This window comes from Mustela erminea, chromosome 13, assembly GCF_009829155.1.
Source record: "Mustela erminea isolate mMusErm1 chromosome 13, mMusErm1.Pri, whole genome shotgun sequence".
Lineage (NCBI taxonomy): Eukaryota > Metazoa > Chordata > Mammalia > Carnivora > Mustelidae > Mustela > Mustela erminea.
Genome location: NC_045626.1, coordinates 37,929,277 through 37,941,470, shown reverse-complemented (window position 1 = coordinate 37,941,470; position 12,194 = coordinate 37,929,277). Strand labels below are relative to the sequence as shown.

Genomic DNA, 12,194 nt, shown 5'->3' with positions numbered 1-12,194 from the left:
ATTATTTTGTAGATAGTTTTTGTTTTTCTAGTGAGAATATCCAGATTTGGTGAAAATTCTCTGATAAAAGCAATGTGTGTTCTGCTAGTGGGGCGTATGTTGGTTCAAGCTTTATGAGTGTTTAATATGCATCTAAAACATTAAAAGTGATCACACCTTCTGCTCCAGTCATTACACTTCTGGGACCTCTAAGTTTAAGGAGTATAATCACTGAATGCATTTCTGTGCAGGTAAAAAAGCTTTTTTTTTAACCAGTGTCGTTTACAATAGCAAATATTCAGAAGTGACAAAAATTACCAAAAGTAAAAAACTGGCTTAATATATGTTGGGATGATTAGAATATGGGAAATGTGGGGCGCCTGGGTGGCTCAGTGGGTTAAGCCGCTGCCTTCGGCTCAGGTCATGATCTCAGGGTCCTGGGATCGAGTCCCGCATCGGGCTCTCTGCTCAGCAGGGAGCCTGCTTCCTCCTCTCTCTCTGCCTACTTGTGATCTCTCTCTGTCAAATAAATAAATAAAATCTTTAAAAAAAAAAAAAAAAGAATATGGGAAATGTGGAATCTTTTTCCATTAATAATAATGGGAAGTGTGAAGTGTTAAATGGAAAAAGCTAGCTTCAAAAATGGACAAATGATACCAATTTTCTGAAAAGAAAACATATATCCTTATAGAGGAAGACGAGTAAAAAAATGTAGACTAAAATATTGATATTAATTTCTTCTTACTGGAATGGCACTATATTTTTAAATACTCTTTATTATTTACAACATATATAATTTTCTAATAAAAAATAAAATAACTCAGAATAAAAAATAAAAAGCAAAACTGGGAAGAAAGGGAAGAAACAAAGTCAGTCAAAATTTTCTGGCTTTAAAATAAATGATAAGCTTGTTTAGAAATACACATCAATAACAATTAGAGTAAGAAAATTTACATGCAACAAAAATCCTATTTCTCTTAATTTCATCTTTATATAATTTCAAAGGATTATGAGGGACAAAGGTGTTAAATTGTTTCCTATAGTTAAGGGCTCTTGAAACGATACAAATATGAGAGTGCACAAGCAATATTTTGATTCTGAATATTCTCAAGTTTGCTTTATTTTTATAGGATGCAATGAAATAGTTAATGTCAAAAATTATATTTAATTGTGAAGGAGTGGTATAACTCACCTGTTCATTTATTTATTCAACATTTATTGAATACCACCATTAGGCCAAAAGGCAGTTAAATAATTTGGCCAACAGAGCCTCTGCCTTCAGCGAGTTCACAAATAACTAAAAGAGATGAAAAAAACAAAAACAAAAACAAAAACGTGCAACTAAAATGCAGAGGAAAAAAGGCTTTGATCCAAAACAAGGTCAGTAAAGGCATCACAGAAGTTTTCCTAAAGAAGGTGGCATATGAGCCGAATTTCAAAAGATGAGTAACACTTAACCAGTGAAGAAGCTAGGGGAGATTGTTCCCCACTTAGGTATCAGCAGGTGCAACATCTTCGAAGAAGAAGAAGGGAAGTACAGGGCAGATGAGACACAAGGTTGGGGTGCTGACTGTAAATAGAGTCAGAAAGGGAAACCTAGATAGGGAGGCAGAGGATGAAGAGCTTGGCTTGGACCTTGAGCGTGAATAGGATCAATTTTATTGTCCGAAATGATATGGGAAAAAAAAAATTTTTTTTTTTTTGTTACTATACGGTGATTTTTATTTTTTTATTTTATTTATTTTTTTTTAAATTTTTTATTTTTTATAAACATATATTTTTATCCCCAGGGGTACAGGTCTGTGAATCACCAGGTTTACACACTTCACAGCACTCACCAAAGCACATACCCTCCCCAATGTCCATAATCCCACCCCCTTCTCCCAAATTTTTTAAAGTGATTACTCTGACTGATGAGGAGAATGGGATAAAGGTGACAAAATGGGAAACCATGAAGAGCTCTAGAAGCCATCTGAATCAGCATCGTTGAAACCTGAATCAAAACAGCAGTGGTGTAGAACAGGAAGGGATCGAATCATCATAAGAAAAGAACAGGTAAGACTGAGAGTAGTCTGACTGACAGGGGTCCAAGAGGAAGCCCAGATCTCCAGCTCCAAGGGAAAATGAAAACAAAGAACATTAAGCTTAATTTTCAGTAAAATAATATTTTAAAAATTTAATATTTTAAAACTATTTTGTGGAAAAGTTAAAATGTATTCAAATTGTAAGGACCTATTTAGGTAGAGGCTTTCATTAAAGTTAAACAAAAACCTTGTTTAACCCTTAAACTGTCCCGGCTCCCCTTCCCCTCAGGGGATTTACTTAAAAACAAGTCCTGGTGGGACGTCTGGGTGGCTCAGTTGGTTGGACGACTGCCTTCGGCTCAGGTCATGATCCGGGAGTCCCGGGATCGAGTCCCGCATAGGGCTCCCAGCTCCACAGGGAGTCTGCTTCTCTCTCTGACCTTCTCCTCGCTCGTGTTCTCTCTCACTGTCTCTCTCTCAAATAAATAAATAAAATCTTTAAAAAAAAAAAGCAAAAAACAAGTCCTGGAACCAGCTCCAGGTAACAAAGCCCAGATACAAGGGTGGGTCAGGCCAGGTGGAGACATCCGATCAGTGGTGGGGGGACGCATACTGTCTCCCTAGCTACCAAGGAGTATGGGCCCCTGCCCTTTGGGAGCCTTTTTGACGCCAATCCTAACCAAGGTGTGATAGGCTGGTTCAAACGTCTACTAGGGTAAATTGTAAGTCAATTGGTCACCCAGTATCACTGTGGAGTTTCCTGTGTGTGTTACAATCTCATTGGTCACCTGTGCGTGGCCAGGCCCGACTGCATGGCCTTTGCCCTTAAAAGCTAATCTGGGAAACAGAGAAGGGTCGCCTGCTTTGTAAGAGGCCTGGTCCTGGCCGGTCAGTTTGATTCTTGATGCTTGGTGCGAAATAAAGCTTTGCTTGACCTTGGCTTTGTATCAGTCTCACTCCTTTAATCATAGACCCATTGTTGGGGCATAACACAAATGGCAAGATTCTATTCATAAATTACTCCTTTTACATCCCCATTCAACAAAAGACTTTATGTAGAAAGAAAACAAACATAAGAGAATTTAGAGAAACTCAGTCATAAAGAATATGACATGGCACTTCCCATAGTTACTGAGAAATCAAAAACATTCTTTTAAGCATGAAATATATAAGGTTTTTGAAATAAAGAATTCAGGGAATAATATACCTAAGTAATTCAGAAAATTGTGCATGTCCTTTATGTGAAGTCAGATCCAATGCTAAAGTATGCAAGGTCATTTCTGATTATTTAAGCTATTTCTTTCCACAGAAATCCAAAGAGAAGCACAATGGACATATGCTAGGCCAATTATCAAATTCATGAAGAAAAGTGTGATTTAACATTTGGGTACTAGAATCCCTTAAAAAATGCTAAACATTTTATGTAAGAAAATTTTATCAATATGTTAAAAGAGTGAATAACTCTGAAGGTATATTACATTTTAAAACCTAATTTAAGAGTTGCCTGCATGGTTCAGTTAGTTAAGCATCTACCTTTGGCTCAGGTCATGATCTCAGGGTCCTGAGATGGGGCCCCAGGTCTCTGTCAGGCTCCCTGCTCAGCCAGAAACCTGCTTCTCCCTCTCCCTCTGTTCCTCCCTGTTTGTGCTCTCTTGCTCATTCTCTCTCTCTCTCTCTCTCTAACTAATAAATAAATAAATAAATAATCTTAAAAAAAAATAAATAAATCTATGCTAGCATGAAACAAAGCCAGTCTATCATAGTTAAAAATTTAAAATAGTACACTGTGTCTTTAACCTGAAATCGTCATACATATTTAGTAACTATCGTGCCATTTACTCACATTTTAAATAAGATAAACATTATGATCTATCAGGAGAATATTTAATAAAAGTCATGTATTTATAATCTTGGTATAAAGTATAAACAATAAAGGAGAAAGTATTTTTAGACAGAGTAGTTCACTCCAGATGTTACCAAGGTAACTAAATTCTACAGCTTTCCATATTTCATTCGTGAGTAAATCAGTATGTTTTCTCAAGAACAAATGAATGATTTACTTATTTGTATGAAATTTATATATTCACACATTTTATCATTTAAATGGTAAAAGAACCAGTAATGTCACATGCCACTATTTTATAAATCAAAATTTAAAACAGAGTTTTTGATGTCTATATTAGAAAAATACAGAAATCAAGAGTGAGCAGACATTAAACTGAAGCTAAATGAACCGCTTTTTATTGTCTGGTTTCTTGCAACCCTGTTAACAATTTTTATTTCCTCTTCCTTAGAGATACTTTTTCAGAATTTGAAACCACCCATCTCAGACTCCTGTTTATGATAACCAACTCATACCCACTTATTGCTTCAAAGGGGAAATCTGCTTCCTTACCCAAGATCATTTGCTCCATCCTAAGTGGCTGCTGGTGTATGGGTAGCGAGCTGCTAAACAAAGGGTACAGTGTTGAGATCTGTAGGTATGGCCTTTAGGTTCGCACGCCCAGAACGCTGGTGTTTCTCTCAAGTTTCAGCCTGGGTACCATAGCACTGGAACTAAGAACTCTGTGTTTGAGGACCAAGGAGAAAACGGCACCTGGAGCTCTGGAAATTAAGAGTGCCCAGGGTACCTAGCAACAGAGGAGAATGTGGAATGTGATGACAGGAAACGGGGCATCCAGTGACATCAGGAAGGCCGTTGGATGTTTAGGTTGCGTTGCTCTGAGGCTGGTTTTGCTGGGATGGATTTGGGGCTGCGCAGAGGACCATGCAAATGAGCTCAGCTGTGGCTCTTACCTGTAAGTTGCTGTAACACGAACCAGCTATTCATTTTCCTCTTTCTCCTTCCCTACTCCCCACTCCCTTCACCAATTAGCACAGACCCTAGAAATACTATTTGTTTATATTATGTCTAATGTCATCACAAGAGTCAATGGTTAGCTCTCTCTATATAAAGAGAATTAACCTATAACATCAAGTATGATATATTTATATATATTTATATATTTAAGTATATAAATATGCATATATGTGTTCTCTCCATATATAAACATAATGTGATGTATATATATTTGAAATCTCCCAAAGCACCTGACCTACATTCTCATTCAGCTACTTTCAGTAGTTCTTCATTATGGTCTTTAGGCCAAGTGCCTTAGGCAAAATGAATAGGAAAATATATATATATATAATCCTCATTTTAAGATTAGTACTTGGAAATTTAGTCCAAAAATCCAGGTCAGATACTTATAGCGTCCAGAAAGCTTTTATGGTGTTCCCCCCAAATGCACTACAGTCCTCTGCCCCCATCCTTTGGTGCCTCCTTATTAAACCACCCTTTAATATATGAACATAAAGCTAATTTTAAATCCAAAATACAGACATAAATAACCCTGTGTCAAAAGATTGGTACCTTAATATGCAAAAAAATAGAAAAAAAAATTTTTAAATCCTTCAAGTCTATTTAACAAAATGGAGCTTAGGGGCCAGCCCCTTCATCACTTTATCACTCCTACCCTCTGCTCTAAGTTTTCTTCTAGTCTAGGGTCCCTATAAAAAAAATTGAAGTATATCCATTGCTATACTATACCCTTCATTTTTTCTCTCCTTTCAAGTTTTTATTTAAATTCCAGTTAGTTAACATACGTTGTAATATTAGGCTCAGGTGTAGGAATTCACTAATTCCTTCATTGCTTAGGTACAACACCCAGGGATCGTATAAGTGCCCTCCTTAATACCCATCACCCATTTAACCCCTCCCCTCCCCCACCCATCTCCTCTCCAGCAACCCTCAGTTTGTTCTTTATAGTTAAGAGTCTGTTTATGGTTTGCTTCTCTCTTTTATTCCCCCTATGTTCGACTATTTTGTTTCTTAAATTCCACATATGAGTGAGATTATATGCCCATACTCTATATCTTACACCATAGCTCCCTCTACTCTGCAACATGAAGCAGGCAATCCAGTCTAAAGAAATCCTTCGTGAGAACACAAGCAGCAACCTAACATCATCTGTAGCAACTTCTTACTAGACATATCTCCAAAGACAAGGGAAACAAAAGCAAAAATGAACTACTGGGACTTTGTCAAGATAAAAATTTCCTCACAGTGAAGGAAACAAACAATAAAACTGAAAGACAACCTACACATGGGAGAAGATATCTGCAAATGACATATCTGGTAAAGAGTTAGTATCCAAAAGCTATAAAGAACTAAATCAAACTCAATACCCAAAAAACAAATAATCCAGTTAAATGGGCAGAAGACATGAAGAGACATTTTTTTTTCCAAACAGGATATACAAATAGCTAACAGACCAACAACTAACAACTAAAAGACAGCTCAATGTCACTCATCATCAGAAAAATACAAATCAAAACTATGATGAGTTTCCACCTGTCAGAATGGCTAAAATTAACAACACAGTAAACAACAGGTATTGGCAAAGACCCAGAGAGAAGGAAACCTTCTTCCACTGTTGGTGGAAATGCATATTAGTGGAAACACTATGGAAAACAGTATGGAGATTCCTCAAAAAGTTAAAAATAGAACTATCCTATGTTCCAGCAATTTCACTCATAGGTACTTACGCAAAGGATACAAAAATACTGATTCCAAGGGGCACATGCACCCAATGTTTATAGCAGCATTGTCAGCAATAGCCAAAGTATAGAAAGAGCCCAAATTTCCATCAACTAATGAACATGTAAAGAAAAATGATATGTATGTATACAGAATATATCTACAGTGGAATATTACTCAGCCATCAAAAAGTATGAAATTTTGCCATTTCCAATGACATGGATGGAGCTAGACTGTATTGTGCTAAGAGAAATAAGTTTGTCAGACAAGTACAAATACTATATACTCATACATGGAATTTAAGAAATAAAACAGATGACATCAGGGAAAGAAGGAAAAAAAAAAAAGAGAAGGGGAGGCAAACCGTAAGAGACTATTAACTACAGAGAACAAACTGAGGGTTGCTGGAGGTGAGGTGGGCAGTGGATGGACAAAAGGGGTCATAAATATGAAGGAGGACACCTGTGATAAGCACCAGGTGTCATATGTAAGTGACAAATCACTAAATTCTACTCCTGAAACTGGTATTGCACTATATGTTAACTAACTAGAATTTAAATAAAAACTTGAAACAAAGATAGATGATAGATGATCGATAGATGGATAGATAGATAATAGATAGATTAATCCTTTGCTGGGCAGCCCCATTCCTTCCCTAGTCTAAGACCCTGACACGTTCCTGCCTTCGTCCATTTGTAGTTGTCACCTACAAATTTCTTCCTCATTTTTCTTATCTCCTTTCTTCAGATCCTTCTGATGACTTTTCCATTCTTTGATTTCTACTTTGCTCAACTTTTATAATACTTTGAGTAAACAGCACTGTGCTATGTTTTATCTTTTACTTATATGCAAAAATTTTAACTGCTGATTACAGAAGTCTTGCACACTGACGTCCTTAATACCACAAAAATCTTTCAAAAAGTAAGTAATCAACATATTTGCAAACTATAAATCCAGATTATATACTATTTAATAATGCTGTCTTAAACATGTACAAAAGAATGATGCTACATTTTGAAGTAAAACTTTCACACTAAGGAGTTTACTAATATAAATAAATAAATAATATATGTATATAGGTATATATAAAAAGTTAAAGGGAATTGATTTTAAAATGATAAAACCAATATTGAGTGTAAGAAAGTACAGAGGGATTCAGTTTTCCCCCTCCAAAGTGAAGAATAAGTTCTTAAAACTTGACCTCTTTGAAGAAGGAACTAGAGGGTATTGTGCTAAGCGAAATAAGTCTACCAGAGAAAGACAATTATCATATGATCTCACTGATAGGAGAAATTTGAGAAACAAGACAGAAGATCATAGGGGAAGAGAGGGAAAAATGAAACAAGATGAAACCACATAGGAAGATAAAACATAAGAGACTCTTAATCTCAGGAAACAAAGTGAGGGTTGCTGGAGGGGAGAGGGGGTAGGAGGGATCGTAAAAGAATTCTCAGTTTGAAAAAAATCACATCATCTGGTTTTTGATTGCAATGAAAGTAGCTTTTCCACTTGACCTTGGTGAAGACAAACTAGATCAGATGGCAGTCTAGGCATCTGTAGAAGCTCAGGATTGGGCACGGAGCCTGGGCTAATCTCCAACCAGAGAAATTCTGTCATTAAAAAGTAAGATTTAGTGCAGGGCCCTGTATTCTTCCTGAGGTAACTTTGCTTTTTGATAACAGGTCCTGATTCTTTATCCAGTTGGCCATCACGAACTGAGCACCACCTGGTTCACTGAATGTCAAATTCATGCACATTTTGGAGCCCTCCTTCACTGAGTGGAAGTACAATATATAGAAAGGAGTCTATTCATGCCCCAGGGGTATATGAGCATGACCTGTCATATATGAGTTCTTTCTTTAATCTCTGTCTATGGTCTTCAATGAAATTCTTTGTGGAAAACTGAGAATAAAAAATGTCAGCCAGGTTTCCATGATTCTGTGAAACTCTGTGATGGTACAGTTGCTTTCATGGATAGGCCCAAATGGACAATGAAATCCATTTAGTGAACCTTGAGGATAGGTCTAGTTGTGTATTCTCTTTAGTGTTCTAGAGATAGTCAGAGGTTATTTTTATGATATTTCTTTGGTAGCAGCCAAATGGTGTAGAGACTTGAAAAGGAAAAGTTGGAGGACTTTTTTTTAAGATTTTTTATTTTTTTTTTTTATTTGTCATAGAGAGAGAAGCGAGAGCAAGCACAGGCAGACAGAGTGGCAGGCAGAGGCAGAGGGAGAAGCAGGCTCCCTGCCAAGCAAGGAGCCCGATGTGGGACTCGATCCCAGGACACTGGGATCATGACCTGAGCCGAAGGCAGCTGCTTAACCAACTGAGCCACCCAGGCGTCCCAAGGAGGACTTTTTAATAGAAGTTGAAGGAAGGATGATATTGATAGATCTTTCATAACAGGCCAGGGTAAAACTATTGTATTAGACACCTCTAATTAGAGAGGGTAGTTATTTGTCCTCAGCAGAAAGGATACTTATTGTTGACTTGGTCCTGTATTTTACTCACCCATTTTTCCTCCCCCACCATCACCTAAGAACCCTCAGAATGTTTTATATATTCCCTTTTCCACCACACATGAATTTTAATCAAGGAAATCATATCATACAAAAAGAAATGAAATAATCAGAGGATTTCCCATGGAGCTATTACTCTTACTCTCTACTCCATTATTGACAAACTGTGGACGTTCTAAAATAATGGAATAAACTATTAAAAACTCAGCTATGATGTCACTGAAAGATATAATCCGAGCCTGAAGGGCTGCTTTTCAGGATGTGATATATGCTGTAAACAGCTACTGATTCTTGGAGCTGCCTTCCTCTTAGCCCCAGTATCAGCCTGGAAAAAAAAGTCTCTTCTGAGATAGCAATGATACTTCCAATAATTCTCTGAAGTTATAGGTTCCATTGGCCTATAAGAAGGACACTTCCAAAAAAGGGATAGACAACTGCCCATTTCACACCATGTAGGCCACTATGGGAACAGATAAAAAGAAGAGCTTTGTGTTGGCCATGATCACTGATCCTGAACACTAAGAGAATGGAAGATGTCCAAAAAACAGAATGGACTGGGACACAGGCCCATAAGAGTACCTGAAGCATTTTTCATTTCACTCTGCCTAAGGAAAATATTGTCAAGGTAAGCCTTCTAGGCAGAGATAAAAATCTCATTCCCTAACATGATTTGTCATCTGGAAACTCAGTAGTTTCACTGCTAGCTAAAGAGAAGAAAATGTGGAATGAGTAGTGGAACCAGTTAGGCATGTTAGCTATGGCTTTGGAACCAGATGCAGAAAGGAATGCAATACTCATCTGGAGTTCTTTGTTTGCCATCAAGTGTTGGAAGATTAAAACACATTTCTCATTTCTTTAGGTTTTATTTCCACTGTTGTATCTATGGTGTGGTGGTAGTAGATAAATATACTAACTGGTCCGATAATCACATAATTTCAATTGCTACAGAACTAAAGAAGAAATGAACATCACTTGGTGATCTGGCCTCAGAAATTGGGGCTCCTCAATACCATTTCTGAATGCAATAGCTGGACAGGATTTAGATTTCTTTCCATTTGAGGAAGAATGAGATTGGTTGACGTTTATGTTAAATAGGTGGTAACTATTTGGTACGATTACCTTTGGCAATATGAGAAGGTTATGTGATGTGTGATATGCAATGGTGTGGTATGTGTGCATGTGTGCATTTTAGCAGCCAAATGATGGTAGGCACTAAGCATCCATTGGGTTGTAAACCTAGTGCATATGATTCCTTCCTAGAGCATTTTCCAGATGGCATATCATATTAGGGAATGAGAAAAATTTCAAGCTGTGAGACAGAGAAAAGAAGTCACTGGAACTAGGTCTTTTTATCTCAACAAAATTACTATCACTGCAGGTACCATGACTTTTTTAAAAACTGGGGTGGTCTTTTGTTCCTAACTTCTTCAGATTAGTGAATTACCAACTCTTTCATGAATTTTGTCAGAAACTCCAGTACCTCTCTATTAGAATCCCATTGTTTATGTTGTTTTCATTTAATTTAGTCAAAGATGATTTTTTTAACTTGAAAAAAGCAAACTTAACTAATGTATATTTGTTTTACTTTTGAGAAAACTGAAAAACAGAAATGTTAAGTGATTTGATTTTATCTTACTAAGAATACAATTTATACTTCGAAAGGACTTAGAATCACAATGCAATATAGTCAAAGAACTAGAGGACTCTAAACTCAGAAAGAACATTGTCAGAGATGATGAAGAGAAACACAGTTGAATCAAATTTAAAGATGTTACCTATCAGACAATCAAAGATTAGAATTTACATAGAATTGGTATTTTTATACAATATATGGAAAATCTTTTTTTTTTAAGATTTTATTTATTTGACAGAGATTACAAGTAGGCAGAGAGGCAGGCAGAGAGAAGAGGAAGCAGGCTCTCCAATGAGCAGAGAGCCCGATTCGGGGCCCGATCCCAGACCTCTGGGATCATGACCCAAGGTGAAGGCAGAGGCTTAACCCACTGAGCCACCAAGGCTCCCCAGGAAATCTTTTTGACAAAATAAAAATATCAGGAGTTTCTCTACCTCTAGAGGAATTTAATTATGAAATGTAAACTATTGAAGGGAAATGTCCAGTCCTTACTCCTTTATCAATTTATATTGCCACATAGTAAATATTCAGTAACTATTTGTTGAACTGGATGATACCAAGAAGTGATAGTCACATATCTATTTTATGTCTGCTTTTCAGTGTGCCATTGATGGCTTGGTGATGAAGGTGGTCATATAAGGAGGAATGCAAGCCATTGTAAAGAGCCGACAAAGACTTCTGCCACAGCCAGTAAGGAAACAAGGAGTTCAGTTCTATAGTCACAGAGGCTGTCTACATTTCTGACCTATTTAACTGTGAGATATGGATGTTGTTTTGAGCTGCTATGTGTTCAGTAATTTGTTACACAGCAATGTGAAATGAATATAGCAACAAACATAAAGGATTTTCTATGCTGTCTTGGGATAAGTAACACCAATCAGAATTATTTAACCAGGGGCATCTGGTGGCTCAGTGGGTTAAAGCCTCTGCCTTTGGCTCAGGTCATGATCCCAGGGTCCTGGGTCCAAACCCCACATCGGGCTTTCTACTCAGTGGGGAGACTTCTTCTCTCTCTGCCTGCCTCTCTGCCTACTTGTGATCCCTGTCTGTCAAATAAATAAATAAAATCTTTAAAAAAAAACTCTTAAAAATAAAGAATTATTTAACTATATTTCATATGATAAGTGCATATCAGTGATTCTCAAACTTTAATTGCTTCAGAATATAGAGAAACTATTAAAAATGAAGATCCACTTGAACATGAAAAATCTCTACCCCCAACAAAACCCAGAAATCTTGGTTTAATTCACCTTAAGGGGCAAGTAATCTAGAAGTATTTCTCAAAGAAGAGTTTTGGGGCCACATGTGAGAAATTAATGTGGATAATATCCAATAACTAACTGGTTCAACGTGTGATTGTGGGAAGCAACTCTTGATACCAAGAGAACACAACTGACAGCCATCAAATCTGAGTTTAGGAAGACTGAATCTGAGGATATTTTAGTCCCATTTAATCAATC

The 12,194-nt window shown here is 36.9% G+C and overlaps 1 protein-coding gene and 1 long non-coding RNA gene across 11 annotated transcripts in view; one reads left to right on the top strand and one right to left on the bottom strand.

The window, feature by feature from the left end:
* The window catches only part of NOL4 (nucleolar protein 4), a 402,656-nt gene that overhangs the window by 200,359 nt on the left and 190,103 nt on the right, over positions 1 to 12,194 (bottom strand). The window contains exon 1 of one of the 10 annotated variants that reach the window (XM_032310900.1): positions 4,399 to 4,586. The exons of the other annotated variants lie outside the window; for them this stretch is intronic. Within the exon in view, the coding sequence (XP_032166791.1) occupies positions 4,399 to 4,417 (19 nt within the window). The 5' untranslated portion in view covers positions 4,418 to 4,586. Of the gene's footprint in view, positions 1 to 4,398; positions 4,587 to 12,194 lie in introns of those variants that run through there. 10 annotated transcript variants of the gene reach the window in all.
* On the top strand, positions 4,714 to 11,460 carry LOC116572136. The gene is made up of 3 exons (XR_004278139.1): positions 4,714 to 4,801; positions 7,330 to 7,503; positions 11,335 to 11,460. It is a non-coding gene; the product is annotated as an uncharacterized LOC116572136 (long non-coding RNA).